The 18,599-nt window shown below is 37.4% G+C and overlaps 1 protein-coding gene across 3 annotated transcripts in view; it reads right to left on the reverse strand.

The window, feature by feature from the left end:
* Positions 1-3,317: 3,317 nt before the first annotated feature.
* The window catches only part of CDADC1 (cytidine and dCMP deaminase domain containing 1), a 48,330-nt gene continuing 33,048 nt past the window's right edge, over positions 3,318-18,599 (reverse strand). For 2 of the 3 annotated variants that reach the window (XM_047723390.1, XM_047723389.1), the window contains 4 exons: positions 17,491-17,660; positions 15,653-15,842; positions 11,365-11,425; positions 5,213-9,293 (listed from right to left, as the gene is read on the reverse strand). In XM_047723390.1, the coding sequence (XP_047579346.1) occupies positions 9,220-9,293; positions 11,365-11,425; positions 15,653-15,842; positions 17,491-17,660 (495 nt within the window). In that variant the 3' untranslated portion in view covers positions 5,213-9,219. Of the gene's footprint in view, positions 3,978-5,212; positions 9,294-11,364; positions 11,426-15,652; positions 15,843-17,490; positions 17,661-18,599 lie in introns of those variants that run through there. The other variant, XR_007126178.1, reaches the window with a different exon arrangement.

Genomic DNA, 18,599 nt, shown 5'->3' on the forward strand with positions numbered 1-18,599 from the left:
TGGAGGTGGACAGAGGCTCTAAGAGGGATTTCTTCAGTAAGAATTTTTTTTAGGATACCCAGTGTGCTTAAATGTATTGAGAGATACACAACTTCGAGACAAGTTTGGCTACAGATTAGTAGTAAAATAGAAAACCAAGCCTTCAAAAAAGGCATTTTTTTTTTTAAAGAGAGAGCACGTGTGAGTGGGACAGGGAGGGGCAGAGGGAGAGGACGAGAGAGAATCTTAAGCAGATTCCATGCCCTGTATGGCGCCCAATGCAGGGTTCCATCTCGCCACCCTGAGATCATGATCTGAACCAAAATCAAGAATCAGTTGCTTAACTGACTGAGCCACCTAGGCACTCCAAAAGACAATTCTTAAATTCAGGAAAATTCAATAAGGAAAGGAAAAGGAATCCTAGTGTACGACAGGAGGAGCTGTGATTAGCATTTACATAGTCATAATAACAGTGAATACTAATTCAACCAAAGCAAAAATGGAACAGTATGGAAGATGGAGAAAGGGAAGTGTGTGGAGAGGGGAATGAGGTGAAAGAAAGCTCTTCCATGATGGAAATTCAAGAGACAATGCCTAGAACTGAAAACTAGTAAGGGTCAACATAAGCACGTTATTGGGACATACAGAGATAAATGTGAAAGATCAGTTAAAATACTTAAGGCTGTTGTCTTTGTGATATGTAGGAGAGGGTGAGGCTATTGTTTTCAAGTAAGGTTTATAGAGCTATTTATCATTTAAGATATGTGGGCATAATTTTACTAAAAATTAGTAAATTTTTTTTACTAAATTGACAATAATGGGAGTCCTTTAATTTATTACCGTAAAATCAACCAACATGTCAAATGTGTGCTTACATTAGAAACAAAACTGAAAAAGTGAGGTGAAAAATCCTGACACTGTTGGATTAGGTCCTTGGGACATTCTTAACTAGTATTTAAGAAATCATTTCACTTCCTAGATTCTCCTACTTCGAGATCTGGAGAGAGTGTGCTACACAGATGAGATCTGAGTTCCTTTGAAATTTGAGTCTATTTAAATGAAGTTCATGAACACAGTGAATACATTTATGGACCGGCTTCTACATATGTTAATGTAGGATGTTCCATTTTAAATGGGCCTCATTTTCAACGGGTACTTACTAATGGAGCTTATTTTACTTGGGGACAGGATATTAAAAAAAAATCAGCCTAAATGATAGAAAAGTTCTGCACAGTATTAAATAGATCCACTGGATTTTTAATGGTCAATAGTAATTGCACTAAAAATATCAATGACTCTAGGGGCACCTGGCTGGCTCAGTGGGTGGAGCATGCAATTCTTGTTGTCGGGGTCATAAGTTCAGGCCCCACGCTGGGTGTGGAGCCTACTTAAAAAAAAAAAAAGGAAAAAAAAAGAGGAATTAAGAAATTTTTTTCAATGACTTTAAGATACATGACAAATGTTGATTCAAGAAAAGAGAAGCCTACTGGTCAGCCAATAAGAGAAAATTCGATCATGCTGAGCAGTGTGCTCTATCCTTGCAAAAGGAACCACAGCATGTATGCCAACTGAGGCCATGTAGCAGGTATGTCACTTTTCTATGCTAGAGACAGCTATAATAGACTCAATTCTCTGCTCCTGAGGGAAGTAAGTCGGGTTGGTTCTATGGGACACCAAGCTATGACCAAATCCCACCCCACAAGTGAACTTTTGATTGATTGATGACTAGCCCAGCTAGGTGTAACTCTGTAGATATTACACTACCTTTTCAGAAACAGGTGGAAAAAATTATTGGAGTTTGAGGGTGTTTAAAAAAATGGTCTGGCTGATTCATATGGATCAGTAATCTGAAAAATGAACAAAAAAAAACCAAGCAGAAGCTATAGGTTATAACAATTTCCCATCTAATTAAAACTGGAGAAGATTGCAAACTGCTTTTGATTTATTCACCCTACAGCTAAATCTTTAAAAGATTTGAAGATGATACAGTGGGATTTATCATCTTTAAATTCTGGTACCTGGCCATAAAAATGGCCTCGGGTGTCAAGGTTATACTAGATGAAATGGTCCTTCCATCTGTCCTTCCAAGGCATGTGTAGTAAAACCCACACTTCACTTACTTGATGGCTTCTGTCAGTGGCTTGCAGCGGGGGGCAGGGGGGGTCGGGGGGCTGGGGGGTGACTTTACCCTCTAAGGAACACTTGGTTGGCTTCTGGATGGGGAGTTGCTACTGACATCTAGTGGGGGGAGACCAGGGCTGCAGCTAAATGTTCTACAAGGCAGGGGACAAGCCCTCACAGCAAAGAATTATCTGGCTCAAAATGCCAACAGAATCAAGGTTTGCTTTGGGAAACCCTCATCTACGCAAAGTTTCTGGTGTTCAAAAAACGTAAGACAAAAATCTAGCAAAGCTAGTACAACTGTTCTAAAATACCAGTAAAGGGTTTTCTGGTACATTGTTCAGGTAGGATTTTGAATAGCACACAGCTTTAAACTTGTGCTTAGAGGTAAAGTACATGCTCATCTCTGGAAAATAAAGATTATGCATTCAGTCTGCTGCTGAACAAATTCCTTAAACTTCTCAAAATTCGATTTATGATTTTTGGCAGTGAAAACTTAATATCTTCTATTTTAAAATTTGTCCAAAGCAAATTACACTGTTTCTGTTGGAGATGGAGAGAGCCTAGCTCAGTGTTTAGCATGTAGGTGCTCAGGAGATGAATAAATGGTAGCATACATCTACATGGTGGTCCGAGATAAGGGGCCTAAGTTCTACAATCAGTAAGTTATCAAGGTGGCCTGAGCTGTAACTAAGAATCCCTTCTTAGGGTAGAGGAGGAGGCAGCCATCCATAATCCAAGTTAGGACACTTCCTCCACTATGTTAGCACAACGGCCACAGTGTCACTGGTAGACCAGGCTGCTCAACCACAGAGAAGTTAGAAAACGCACATAGACTCTGGCCCAATAAGCCTTCTCTGCTAGCCAGAACTGGGTCACCCAGGTTAGAGCAGCTAGTTACCTTTTCCCAATAGGAAAAGTATCATAGGCTATGGAGAATGAAGAAATTTGGCAAAGGGTAATAAAGTAAATGAAACAGACTGGCTCTAAGTCTCTCTTAGAAGCGGGCATAATCATAGCTCTCTGGGAAATGGTACTAAGAGGCTTGGCCTTTAAAACGGTGCTGGTCTGGCAATGAGCATGCATGTTCTTTCAGGAACCCATGTTGTGCCCTTGGAAGCAAATGTAGCAAGGATGTGTAAGGCAAGAAAAAATTTCCCTTTTTCCCTTCTAGATTCTTTGGCTGGCCTAAGAATTAAATTGACGTAAGACAAACGAACAGGAGGAAAACAAATTTAATTCCGTACAAACAGGAGGGCATAGAAATATGAGACTCACAGGAGTGACCAAGCAGGAAGCCAAAACAAAGAAACAATGATTTGTGAAGAACTGGCAAAGGGGTTTGGGCTTGGGGTAGCAAGTTACTGAAGAAGTGACAAAGTGGTGTATACAGCCTTCTCAGTCCTGAACCCCCTCTCCTGGGAGATGAGGGTGCTTTTACCCTCCAGGTGCAGGGAGGGTCCCCTTCACACAGGGAATTTATTTCCTGCTTTCAGGGGGACAAAGGAGTGTCCTTCTTGTAGTGAATATTTCTTAAATAATTTTAAGAATTAAATAATTAAATAATTATTTAATAATAATTTTATATATAAAATAATAAAATTAAATAATTTTAACGTAATCCATATGCCAACGTAATCCGTATTTGGAGTGGCATATTTTGCTCCTCTTCAGACCCACCTTTGAAACTGCAAGAAGCTTCATAATTCAGAAGCTGAGTTGGCAGATTGTTTTACTATTTCATTGAATTAACCTCTAAGTCTTGAAAATAGTTCAGTTCAGTTAAACAGTTGTGTCTCTCGTTTTAGGAGGTGGTGATGTAACTGAGCTCCCCACATAAGGCCCATATTGTGCGAGAAATTTTTAATAAGGCATTTCTATGGAAACAAAAGAAAAACACAGGTTAATGATTAGAACAAATTATGAACCAGCTTCTGAGCCCAGGGGCAGCCAGTCAAGAAAATTTCTAGAAGTCAGGGTCCAAGCATCTTCTGCAGTTTGAATGTCTCTGGTAACATCACCAGGTATTCCGGTAAACTTTCTGAGTGGCACACACAGCAGCAGGCATGAAGACTGTCTAAACATGAGTTACTATGGCCATTTCTCTGAAGTTTGTATCAAGTTGTTCACCTGCAGTTTGCCAGGCTTTGGGGAAAAGGGCAGTTTCTGTTCTTCACCATTCCAAGTCAAAAGTGGGAGGAAACTGGAAAGGTTAGTTTGGACAGCTATGGCCAAATATCTGAGGAGACCAGAATTCAGGATCCAGTGGATCTTTCCATCTTACAAGTGGAAAACAAAACCTCAAACTAATTAACAGCACTAGAATCTGATATTTACACAGTGTATCACTGAGACATAATTTTTCTATCAAAGATAATCACAGTAAGACTAATTCGTTTGCAAATTAAATCTAATTTCAATACATTTGGCCAATTTACATAAGCGTAGCAAGAATAACAATAGATGAGATAGACTCTTCTAAATCTGCTTTGGTGGAATTTTTCAAAAGGAATCTCAGAAGGAACTTTTTTTTTTTTTTTTCAGATGGAACTATTAAAAGCCTCTCAAGACTAGGAAGCCAAGCCCAGGACTTGCCATTAGACTTCACCTGCAATACCTATAAATTTGGGAGAATTCCTCTTTTCTCAAGGTCCCCAAATCATCCTGAGGTTCCTGAGCCTGCCAGGAAGTGCTTCTTCACTCACCTAATAAGCTGCTAGGAACCCTGTAAGCAACGTACTAGATCTCTTTCTCCAAGGGGCTTTATTGTTTATCGGCTTTATAAAGTCAACCTCAGTTTCTTAAAGTTGTCTGGTCATATCTGAGTCTATGTGTGTCTCTCATATAGCCTTAGTAGTGTAACCAATGTTTCCACATATCCTCATTAAAAGAATAGATTCTTGGGTGCCTGGGTGGCTCAGTGGGTTAATAAGCCTCTGCCCTTGGCTCAGGTCATGATCTCAGGGTCCCGGGATCAAGTCCTGCATCGGGCTCTCTAATCAGCAGGGAGCCTTCTTCCTCCTCTCTCTCTCTCTCCCTGCCTGCGTCTCTGCCTACTTGTGATCTTTCTCTGTCAAACAAAGAAATCTTAAAAAAAAAAAAAGATTCTTAATGAACTTATGCAAATAACTGTATTTCCATAAAAATAAGAATACTAACAGTTTTTAAATGCTGGAGGCATGAGGTGGGGAGAAAAAGTAATTGTTTCAATTCTGCTTATAAAGGAATAATTAAACAAATTGGTATAAATCATAGGTAATTTAAGAGAAAAGAGAAGTTTTCCTGAAATCTGGAAAAACCAAATGCTAAAAACAAAACAAAACAACGACCAAACAAAAAAGTCATAAACAATTATGATCATCTTCCTCAGTTCATTCAGTCCCAAGTTCTTTCAGTCCTATGTAATTAATATTTACTCTGTTTGAATCCAGTTTTTCTTTTAGTTCTGGAAATTCTTACCCAGGTCAGCTGGATGCTCTGAAAGTTATCAGAAACCTGTATCCTACAGTACTTGTTAGAGTCCATTCATGAATTTCCTTGAAGATGAAGCACTTTTGCAGGAAAACTTTTATAAAACCATCCGAGTGAAACAGTAACTGTCTGTAAATGATAAAAGACTTAAAAATGGCCATAAAGATCTATTAGATTTCTTTACAATGCAATGGATAAGAAAATCTGATTATATCTGTGACATACAACATTTTACGATAATAACTAGAATTACAGTGATATCATCCTGGACATCTGATTTCTAGGAATTTCATATAATATCTGGAACACTTAAAACAAACACAACATAAAGAAAGCTTGATATTTCTTATTTGACAACACTTCCCATGTAATTTAGCATATCACATAAACCAATTCATTTAGCATCTCTCTTTTATAAAGAAAGAAAACAAATCTTTTGAGATATTCCAGGGACCGTCTGGAAAATTCCAACTTAATTTCCTCATCAAAAAATTTTTAGAAATTGATTTTGAAAAGTTTGTTAAAAATATAAAAAAAAAAAAGTTGGGACACTTGACTAAACAGGACCACAGATAATTTGAAATAATACTTAATTACCTATTTAACTAAGTGACAAAGATTTTAAAGGCAAATACAAAAGGTTACATCGTTTTAAGGAAAATTTAGCTCTTAATGTTAACACTCAGTTAAGTAATCAAAGATCTGATAAAAACAACATGAAGCACAGGAAATTACTTAAGTAAAACACAACATCTTTGCTTTCCAGGCAGACTATTTAAAAGGTAAAGAAAACCATTCATAATATCTTATCAAGAGCAGGCTAATAGTCCAAGAAAATTTTGTCCTTTTAGCAAATGAAAGAAAATTACATTAGCAAGCTATTAAAACAAAAAAGCAAGTTTATTATTTTTAAAAAACCTTATAACAATTCAATTTTTAGCCAACGTTGACGACAGAAGGTAAATTTTTCTTTCTTTTCTTTCTTTTTCATAAATTTTCTTTCTTTTCTTCCTTTTTTCCTTTCTCCTTTTCTCTTTCCTCCCTTCCCTTCTCCCTTCTTTCCTTCTATCTCTTCCTTCCTTCCTTCTTTTTCTTTTCCCAAACTTCTATTTCCTTGGTTTGTCCTTTATTTTTCTCTTTTCCATTCTGTAATGACCATTCTGAAATAATCAGCTTTACTTTAGGGCCAAATTTACTTTCTTTTCCCTTAGCTAAAATATATCTCCATACCTCATACCTTTCCTTAACTAAAAACATCCTGACTTCCTTGCAATACAGAGTTGTTCTTATTATTTCTAGTAGTTTTCATTACATATATTAGAAGCTTCCTACAGTTGCATTCACAGGGTGGTTCTCAACCTCCAAGGTCATCAGAAGCATCTGGAGAGCTGTGAAAGCACACATTGCTGGGCCCCATGCCCAGTTTCTGATTCAACAGATCTTAGTGGACTTAACAATTTGCATCTCTAACAATTCCCCAAGTGATGCTAATGTTGCTGGTTTAGGGACCCCACTCTGAAACTGAGTCTCTATTACCTGGTTACATGCTTCTGTCTTCCACTACACTGTGAGCTTCTTCTTACACATCTCATCTCCAGGGTCTAGCCAGTGTCCAGCAGTCATTCAGTCAATCAACAAATACTTATTGAATGCCTACTATGTGCCAGGCACTATCATAGGCACTGGATTCATCAGCTTAAAAAATTTATACATTTTTATATATATATAAAATTTATATACATATAATTTATATGTATATGCATATGTATATATAACATATGTATATAAATATGAATGTGTGCCTGTATATGTGTATGTGTGTGTATGTACATTCCTGCCTTCATTAAGTTTTTCCCTGGTACTGCACAGGAATTTCTCAATAAATGTTGAAAACTGACCAGCTGTAAAGAAGGAAATATGGCATTTTCATGTAAATTTTCATAGTGTATGGAAATATTAATTTTCCCAGTTCCTAATCCTAGTTTTCCCCATTTTATATTTTCCCATTTTGTGTTTCCCCCTTCTGATATCCCTTCAATGTCCAACACATAAATCATAAACCTGACAGTATTCCAGGCTTTTCGGTCTTAAGAAATATTTGTTGATTGGTTTATAAAACATTTGATGTGGATGACATATTAATAAAAAACAACAATCCTAACGTGAATTTAAGCTTGTATAAATTATATATTGAAGCAACTGGGAGGATGTGAACAAATCTCAGTATTTTCATATTGACAAATATTTTAGAATACTTAACTACTCGTTTTCAAATGAGTCTTAGTTATCTCTAAGGATATCTTTCCTCCCCTCTCAATATTTATGGCAGTTCTCAATTGCCTGGTATGTGGACTTAGAACTCCCAGTGGACCTAAGCCGACTGCTGTACAAACAGGGACATCAGGCAGCATTTGGATTGTCCTGTGTACAATTCTGAGAAACGGGTAGAAGGTCTTGTGTGGCCATGTGGTGCTGTGGAAAGGTTGGGGACAACAGCAGAGGCAAATCTCATGATCTCTATACAGCCAAGGCAGGTGCTCCGTGGAGTGTCCCCCCCACAGTACTGTGGGCCATGGGCTCTGCATTCCCTGCCTAACTCTAGGAAAGTGCAAAACACGTATCTTCAGCTTTGGACTAATTTTTTGAAAGTTTCTCAAGAAATAAAAATGAGAGGTCTCACAAATAGCAATTTGGAATATAAAGGAACTGATCATAGTGTTTACTGGAGATTTTCAGTATTCTTAAGGTTTACGAATATTTTTAAAAGATCTCGCATTGAAAACTATGAGACACTCTGTTAACTGCATGAAGGGGAAAATGGGCAGCATTTATGAATGGAATTTGACAAAAAGTTGTCTCAATATTCTAGACTGAAATATTTCTTCACCGTTAATATCATAAACAAATTTGGTGTTGTTTGTGATTTCAAAAGTCAGTGATATCAAATAGCAATACTGCTTCAGAATTATAGTCTCTTTCTGCCGCTACCCCAAATCAGTGATTTAACACCATAGTGCAACAATCATTGTTATTTCTATGTATCAAAAGATTTTTAAAAAATTAATAACATTGTTAGGAATATACTTTTATAATGGGGATCTGGTATGCCACCATCATATTTTATGATTTAATCCTAATTAAATTCTGAATATTAAAAAGCTTTAGGTATAAATGTGAGCTTTTGGTGAGCCACACACTGACTTAAAAATGGCCAGTCATCATTTATTGCCCTGGCGCAGTTTACTATCACCTTCATAATCTGAAGGAATTAATATTTTTTAAAAGGTGTATAATTCTCTGCTGAGATGTGACCTCCAGTGAACCAGTCCCTTTCAAAAAACTGGCTAATATAAACCTAAGACAAGGAGAAAGTAACCTCTACGGCTGATTAAATTTGTCTCACTAAATCATGGCTACCTCATTTAATGTAATAAAAGAACATACCACCATATTCTGGAAAATATACCAATCTAAAATAAAAATATTCTCATTAACATCATCCATCCATATGGTAGTAATAAATTAGCTTCCTTACAATTATTCTCAGTTATTCACAAAATCCACCCTTATTTTCTGAGTTAACAAGGCTGAATTTTAAAAGTGCAAATACAAATCCTCGAGGCCTCACTCCAGTTTAGACAGGATTTCTTAGTCGTTTCCAAGACACAGCTTTTTGTTTTGGTGCTGTTCTTCACCCAGAGGTAAGGGTCTCAACACACCATCTAGTGATCAAGAATAACTTCGTATCAGGAAAACGTCACTTCAAACACATGGTATTAAAGTCATAGCAGTTGTAAGATCAAAACAATGCTTAAGTTCAAAAGGGACATTCAGGGGCACTTGGGTGGCTCAGTGGGTTAAGCCTCTGCCTTCGGCTCAGGTCATGATCTCAACATCCTGGGATCGAGCCCCGCATAGGGCTCTCTGCTCAGCAGGGAGCCTGCTTTCCTCTCTTTCTGCCTGCCTCTGCCTACTTGTGATTTCTCTCTCCGTCAAATAAATAAATAAAATCTTAAAAAAAAAGGGACATTCATTTTATTTTACCTTCAAATTCTCAACTGTTGAAGAACAGATTCTATCTAGATAACCCACTCAGGCAGTATGGTGTCTGTGCTGTTAAGAAGTGGATCACTCAACTCTATACTTTAAAAGGGCAAATTAATGATATATGAGTTCTACCGCAATAAAGCTGTTACAAAAATTGAAAAAGAGATAGGACGATATTTTTGTTGATATAAAACATTTGTTCAAAAATATATACAAAACATGACCTTGCAGTTCAGTGGACAGTCACAAAGCAAATCTACATTTGACCATCATCCAGGTCAATAATGAAAATATCGCCAGCAAAGCAGAAGCCTTCCTCTTGCCCCCTCCCTACCACAACCTCTCCTTCCAATCTCAGGACTGCTAAGGGCAGCAGCATGTCTTCCTGTCTTTAGTGATGCAGGAACAACAAACCCTGGATACGCGTCCTTTATTGATTGTAGGTGGCAGGGATCTCCTAGTATATGGCTTGCCTTTGTACTCTTTCAATGTTATCTTTTGATGACCAGATGTTCTTAATTTTATAACCCCCTCAAACATTGTTACTGAAAATATATTCTTTAATCAGATCATCTATATTTTTCTTTCTATTTTTTCACTCTTTCTCCCTGATTAATTTTTTCAAAAGATGGAGTGGGTAGGTATTTATTTTATTCCAGATTGCAAAAAAAAAAAATCTACTACTTGAATAAATAAAGCTAAATTCAGAACAGAAATAATCAAGGTATTTACACAGAAACTACAGAATAGAAATTATTTTCATAAAGACCTCTTCATTTCCTGATTTTTCAGAGTAATAAAATCCTTGTTATTACCAAAAACTTTTTACTTATTATAGTAAACTTCCATTTACCTAGAATCCAAACAGCTGATAACACAGCTTATGTTTAAATCTAATACTGTGAGGACGCCTGGGTGGCACGGTTGACCCACAGGTTTCTGATCAGGTCGTGATCTAAGGGTCATGAGACTGAGTTCCATGCAGGGCTCTGCACTCAGAACGGAGTCTGCTTAAGACTCTCTCTCCCTCTCTCTCTGCCCTTCTCTTCCCTTCCTCCCCTCACCGTGCCCTTCCCCCAAACACCCCCCCCACTCTCTCTCAAATAAATAAATAAGTCTCTAAAGATAATACCGTGTAGCCATAACTAATGATCAAAGTTATATACTAAGGAATTGCAAGATCTCCCCAAGATGGCATTACATTAAAAATACCTGTTAATATGCAAATAATAAAACTGTGAAGACTACTAAGCATTTATGATCGCTGTGATGACTTTAGTTAGATTATTCAAATAACCAGAGGAATTCCATTCTCTGGCCAATCTCTACAAATGTGCCTTTACTCAAGCAAAAATGTATACACCTTCTAATTTGGCTCTATAGCCGTCTGTATTAATTATACACATTTTCCTTTTTTAACTGTCCGCCAAGCTTTAGTTTGGTATAGAAGAGCATGGTTGTTAGTGTTTCCTATACCTTTAATTTATATATTCAATGTGTACATGGTTATTTGTATTAAGCTGCAGATTCTACAGGACTGATTACACGCCAGCACTCCCTGGCGAACCTGGCATATAGTAGATACACAAATGTTTGTGAACAAATTGAAGGGCAAAAATCTAGCCTGCCAAAAGAGCATCTCTGTCTACAACCACAACAATTTCCAACACCCCATCATTAGAACTCGCTATGTAACCTTTCTTCTCAACAACAAAGTTAAGCTTAATGAGAACTTTAAATACTTACTCTCTTTGCTTTCAGGCTCATTCTGTTCACCAACACAAGTTCCTGATGGATTCAGCTGCCACTGTAAAAGGGCACAAACTTTTTACATGTATGTTTAAGAAGGATTTAATAAATAGCATTTCAGCACCCTGCTGTCAAATATCAAAACATTTTTTTAAATGTCGTAAAAAAGAGTTGGCATGTTCATACCAACCAAGCCCTAATAATGACCCTGAATGATACAACTGCAATCAGAATCAATATTTTTAGAGAAGGAAGATGCTTTAAATCCTTTACCTTCATTTTAGAGGTAAGGAAGTGGAAGACCAGCGAAGTATAGCTAGTTACATGCCCAGGGCTGCACACTGAGGGCAGCAATACAGTTAAAAGCTGAGTCAGCCTGCTCAACACTATAGAATTTCTGCAATACCACATTCTGTCTCCAGGTTCTACAGCATCTTATGATGGCTACAGAAGGCCTAGATATTAAAGAATGAAAATATGACCACTATCATCTTGTATTTTAATATAGTCATATCACACTACAGATCATATCTCCTCTGATTTCAGTTTTCCATCTTAGCCATTCAGAAGGAGAGAGAGAAGCCTGGAGCAGTGGAGAAGAAAAACTGTGTATGGGGACGCCTGGGTGGCTCAGTTGGTTAAGCGGCTGCCTTCGGCTCAGGTCATGATCCCAGCGTCCTGGGATCGAGTCCCACATCGGGCTCCTTGCTCAGCGGGGAGCCTGCTTCTCCCTCTGCCTCTACCTACCACTCTGTCTGCCTGTGCTCATGCTCGCTCCCTCTCTCTCTCTCTCTTTCTAACAAATAAATAAATAAAATCTTTAAAAAAAAAAAAAAGAAAAAGAAAAACTGTGTGTGATCAGTACCTCATGGCACAGCCCTTCCTTTCTCACTTGGCTAGAAGTCCCCATTGTCAGAATCACTAATGATTTGACCAAAAAGGCCTCATTAGGCACTATCTCTAGAGAGGCACAATTCAGTGTACAGTGCCCGGGTCCTCTTCCATAAGCACCAGAGAATTCAACAGATCAACTAGCTAATATCATGATGCTTGGGGGGGTGGGGAATAAGATACCAGACGAATCTTTTGCCATGTGCAAAAAAGTCTTTGGAAAGGAAGGACATCTAGAACTGGTTGGTCCCCTGTAGAAATGGGAGCACCAGGAGAAAAGAGATTTTATAAGGGGTGGGAAATTATATGTGAACTTAAAAAAAAAAAAAAAAAACATGTTTCAAATCATGTCAAACCATTAAAATCTATTAATTTGGGCAAAGTAAAAACTAATAACTGTGAATGTATATTTAAGGATAATCATAAAAAGAGTATTTCTAACTGTAAGAAACTTAGAAGCCATTTAGGTGCCTCACAACAGGGGAATGGTTAGACAAGTTATATCTACAAGTTGGAATATATTGAATCATTAAACATTATCTTTGGAGAATTATCAAGATGAAGAAAATAAAACCTCATGTTAACAGTGGTTTTCTGTAAGTTGTCAGAGAATATCTGTTCTTTTTTTATGTTCCTAGTCCTCTACAATGAGCATATATCACTTTCATAATTAAAAAAAAAGAAAACATGACCTAATAAAGCAAAAGCCATATGTATTAAATAGAAAAAGAAAAAGATTCTGAATAAATGGACATGGGCCTACACTGGTAAAATCTATTCTTCTTTTTTTTTTTTTTTTAAAGATTTTATTTATTTATTTGACAGAGAGAGATCACAAGTAGACGGAGAGGCAGGCAGAGAGACGGAGGGAAGCAGGCTCCCTGCTGAGCAGAGAGCCCGATGTGGGACTCGATCCCAGGACCCTGAGATCATGACCTGAGCCGAAGGCAGCGGCTTAAACCACTGAGCCACCCAGGCGCCCGGTAAAATCTATTCTTGAAATACTGTTTCTCAGTCCTAACCTAGTCTGCAACAATTCCACAGAACACACCAATTAACTCAAGGTATATGGCAACACACCAAAGAGAAAAACAAAACTTTTTCAAACAAAATTAATTTCAATTTGCTTTAATTTTAAAAAATATCATTTTTTGGATACTCCTATACTACTCTTGACAATCTAAAAATAAGTATCATCATTAGTGATATTCAAATTTAGAATGAATTATATCATGTTAGTCACTGGTATTTACAAAAGAAGGCATTTAGTGAAGCAGGTAGTTGAAACAATTGACATCATATTGCAACCAGGCCAGAGGAGGGAAAGGATGAGAAGATGGAGAGAGCTAACTGTTACAGGAAGGAGCACAGAGAAGAACCATGTACAGCTGAGCGGGGTACCCCTAGTGGATCTTGGCCCATCTCTGCTCAGGGGACCCAATGCCTCTGTTTCTGTCTTTGAATCTTCCCTTCTTCTGATCTCTTCATGCTCTTCACAGTGGCAAAGCTATTAAAATCCACGAGTAAGCAACATATTTCAGAATTCACTTAATCTGTAAATCACACTCCTGAAGAGCTAGGTCATTTAATCTTTGTGGAGAGAATGTGAAAAACCTATTTCTTCTCACTCTTCAGGAGGAATGAAGACACAGAAACAAAAACAGAACTGGAGATTTCCCTTTGACTAGCTGGATATAAGTTTCTGTTCACTTTTACAAAAGAGGCACCTCTCTCCACTCTCCTTTCTTTCAGGGCCCTCCTTTTCTTTTAAAAATCATTATAGGGCACCTGGGTGGCTCAGTGGGTTAAAGCCTCTGCCTTCGACTTGGGTCATGATCTCAGGGTCCTGGGATCGAGCCCCATATCGGGCTCTCTGCTCAGCGGGGAGCCTGCTTCCCCCTCTCTCTCTCTGCCTGCTTCTCCACCTACTTGTGATCTTTGTCTGTCAAATAAATAAATAAAAATCTTTTAAAAAAATCATTATAAATTTAAATAAAACTGGAAATAAAAAAACAAAAATAAGTGACAAAAATAAAAAGGGTAAATATCTATAATACTTCACACACACAGAAACTAGACAATGTTTCATAGTTTTAAACTTTTAAATATAAATTATAAATATAAATATATAACTGTATGTATTCATATATAGAGAGACAGTTTAAAAAGTATCTTTTTGGTGCTTTATATGTTCCAGGGACTGTGGATTCAAAACAGAAATGTAAACTGGAAATTTTTTTTAAAGTTTTTTTTTTTTTTTAAGGATTTACTTATTTATTTGAGAGAGAGAGAGAGAGACAGAGAGAGAGAGTGTCGGGGCAGGGGGAGGGGCAGAAGGAAAGAATCTCAAGCAGATTCCCCACTGAGGGTGGAGCCCAATGTGGGGCTCAAACTCATGACCCTGAGATCATGACCTGAACTGAAATCAAGAGTCAGTTGCCTAACCAACTGAGCCATCCAGGTGCCCCGGTAAACTCGAAATTTATAAACAATTATATGCTTTTTATACCCACTGCAAATTCTTGCATTTAAGTGTTACATTAAATGTCAGAATTATTATTAAAAAGCAGCATATGATTCTGGGCAGGATCCTTTTGCTCTATAGAACACTGGGACGGCTGAGGAACTTCTATTGGCCCTGTGGATGAAATGGCAGTAATGTATCAACGACAATTTCCTGAGTTTTGTGGCTGTATTATGGTTTTGTAGAAAATCTACTGGTTGAGGAAATATATAATAAACTATTTGACAGTGATCTGGTTATCATGTCAACAAGCAACTCTCAAAGGTTTCTGGGGGAAAAAAAGTTCTTTGTAACATTCTGTAACTTTTCTGTATGTTTGAGATTGTTTCTGAAAAGAAGTTTTAAAAGAAACCTACATAGTGAAACAGTTAAAATTTCTAAGTTTTCCATGAACTACTTCAGTACTTTTTTTTTTTTGAAATATTAAATCCCTTCTTTTTCTGATCTTTCCCATGAGAAACATGTGTCATGAGTGCATGCACGTATGTGTGTGTGTGTGTAAGTCCCTCTCTTGGGTAATCCTAAACTATTTTCACCTCTATTTACCACCCACACCAGAAGGGCAAGGGAAGAGGGGGGTCAGAGATTTTCTCTTGTTAGCCACCAGATGGCACCAAAGGAACCATTAATTTAAGATCTGTAAGATCAAGACTATGCAGTTCTCTAGAAACCTATTAATTCATAAGACAGAGAGTTTAAGCTGAACATTTGTAATAAGGTGAGTGCTTGCACATAAAAAATAAACTCAGTAATAATAGTTTGTTAGAACTCTTTAAAAGTGTGAGAATCACTAATTTAAAATATTTAGCAGGGTACCTGACAATATAATAGAAAGCATACTTGAAAAAAAAAAATGTATTATCTACTTACTGTAAATTTGCTAACACCCTCAAGTTCCCCAAATCTCATGTAAGAGATGTCTGCCTTCTTTTTTCCAACATCTACATCTCCGGCATAGATCTGGTTTATGCCTGCTCCTTTAATTAAAGGTACACACTCATCACAAGGGCACTTTGTGACAAAAATCATACTTCTTTCTTCCGGTTTTATTTCTTGACACCTACGAAAAATGTATAAATATTAGAAAGTTGCCTTCCACAAGGAGAGTTATATTTAGAGAAATCCTTAAATACTAAAATTGAGCTGATTTTAGAACAGATTTATGTTATAAACAATAGTAAACTTTATTCTAGCCAAATTAGTGAATTACAAAATATATAAACTCACGAAATGTTAATATACAACCTGAACATGACAGTAATGATAATTAAAATTCATTTATTTATTCTAAGCAATCAGTAAGATGTTCAATATTAGATTACCAAAAAAATGGGCAAAGACAGACACTGAAAGAGAGAGGGAGAGAAGGAGAACAAGAACAGTGCTATCTACATTAAGAACTCTGTAATGCCACAGTTAGGGGCTAGAACTAACATCCTCCTTACAAGTTCACCATGGGAAATTAGACGTTAGCTCATCATGGGAGCCAAAAGATCTGACCCTTACCTAGTACCTACTGGATATTTAATAAATGCTTGTTAAATTGCTAAATGAATATATAAAATCTGCTTTGAGTTACAATTCCTTTACCTCTTCCCTGAGACAGGATGCTTTGCTTTAACAAACATTTGGCTTTGACAGATTCATGCCTCCATACAAATGAAGCAAGTCAATTTGTAACGATGAGCCCAAGGACAAGATCAGAGAATTAATTGTTTGCTGGGGTAGTTTAGCACTAAGGAATGCTCTCATCTGCATTTGCTGGTTCTGTGGTTTCCACTGCTCCCAGTCAGCTGTCTTACACCACTGCCAGCCTTCCAGATCCATCTCCCTAGTTCAGACCCATTCTGTTTGTCTAGATCAGGGCAACAGAATTTTATGCATCTTGTCTACTTAATATACCTACAAGATGGTCTTGAAGCATCTGGTGCTGTCTGAAGCAAGAATAGCTTCCCTTCAAGTAAGCACCTCCAACTGCCACAGTGGTGACTACCAGACTTTCAAAACTCAGCTCAAATGCCAGTTCCTCCTTGCAGCTTTCCCTTCTCACGCCCCTCCATCTGTCACAGTCCCTGAATTTCCACAGGACTTTGTGTTGGCCTTTCCCAGAAAACCCATCATCTTAGCTTGAATGAAGTCTTACACTGAGGAGCACTTTGACCTCCTCAAGGACAAAAGCCATCCCTTACTCAGTTTTGAATCCCCTAAGATCACTCCCTTAATGGTAAATGTGGAGAAATGTTTGTGGAAATGATCTAGATTAACATCTGAAGGGAGATAATGCAAGTTATCATCTCCCAACAAAAACCATGGTAAAGCAATTTGGTTCAGAATAAAATCTATATATTCATAGATACATGTGCTCTAGATTTAGGAAATAAAGGCTATCTTACAATTCGGAAATAGGGAAGACCCTAATGACAAACTTCAAGCAGTTTTATATTGGAGACAAGGAAGACAAGAAAAAAAATAGGCTCGCTCAACAAATTTAAAGGCCTGGAGGACCTCTGACAATGGTGTCAGGTCAGGCAGCAAAAAGCTGATATAACCAAAATTATATTTCTGAAAAGAGTATTTCTTAGAATTAAAATAAATAAATTAATAAATTAAGCTAAAGGAAAACTAATTTCAACTAACCCTTGCCATGTTTTTTTTTCTTTAAGCCCTTGCTATGCTTTCAAAAAAAGACATGCAAACGAATTTCATACCTAAATGTCAAGGCATTCTGCTCCGCATGTACAATGTATCTGAATTTCCTTATTTCTCTGTCTTTCTGTTTGTCATCCATGTGCGGGAAGTCCGCATACTCGGATCCAACAGGAAAAGCATTATAACCGCATCCTATGAAGTACATCGCGCCTGTTCCATCACAACTTCTCTGTGATAGTGAGCAAACCAACAAATGTGAGTTGTCAACATTCTTAAACAAAAGGCAACTGAAAGTGTATTTTAAAGCATGGTATCACACTTTATATAACTAATTCCATTTTCTATGACAAATAAAAATCAATCTTGGGCGCCTGGGTGGCTCAGTGGGTTAAGCCGCTGCCTTCGGCTCAGGTCATGATCTCGGGGTCCTGGGATCGAGTCCCGCATCGGGCTCTCTGCTCAGCAGGGAGCCTGCTTCTCTCTCTCTCTCTCTCTCTCTCTGCCTGCCTCTCCGTCTACTTGTGATCTCTCTCTGTCAAATAAATAAATAAAATCTTTAAAAAAAATCAATCTTACATCCTTCTACTGCAATATTGTCTTGTCAAAGCTAAATTTCAAGAAGGCTGATCATTTCTGATATACAATCTCAAGGTAGTCCTTGAGATTAAACACTAGTTTGGGATTAAACAGTCCTTGAATTAAACACTAGTTTAATCAAACACTTGTTTAATTCAAATTATTTCACTTGATTCCAACATCTCTCCCCAAATAGGTTACAAGATCCTGGAGAATGGAAACCATGTTTTATGCCTCTTTTCTGTGCCCTGAAGTACACCTTTTAGAGTGTTCCATATATAACAGGTCCTCAATAAATAATTGTTAATTTCATATATGCTGTTCTGCCAGTTAACAAAGTCAGAAATTCTAAAAATATTTTGAACAATTTCTATTATTGAATTAAAAATATGCTATTGTGATTCAGCTGAAAAACAAAAAATGTGTTTTTTTTTTTTAAAACTTTTTAAAAGATTTTGTTTATTTGAGAGAGAGAAAGAGAGAGCACGTGCAGGGGGAGGGACAGTGGGAGAGGGAGGAGCAGACTGCCTATTGAGCAAGGAGCCAGATGCTGGGCTTGATCCCCATGACCTGAGCTGACAGCCAACTGACT

This window comes from Lutra lutra, chromosome 3 (assembly GCF_902655055.1).
Source record: "Lutra lutra chromosome 3, mLutLut1.2, whole genome shotgun sequence".
Lineage (NCBI taxonomy): Eukaryota > Metazoa > Chordata > Mammalia > Carnivora > Mustelidae > Lutra > Lutra lutra.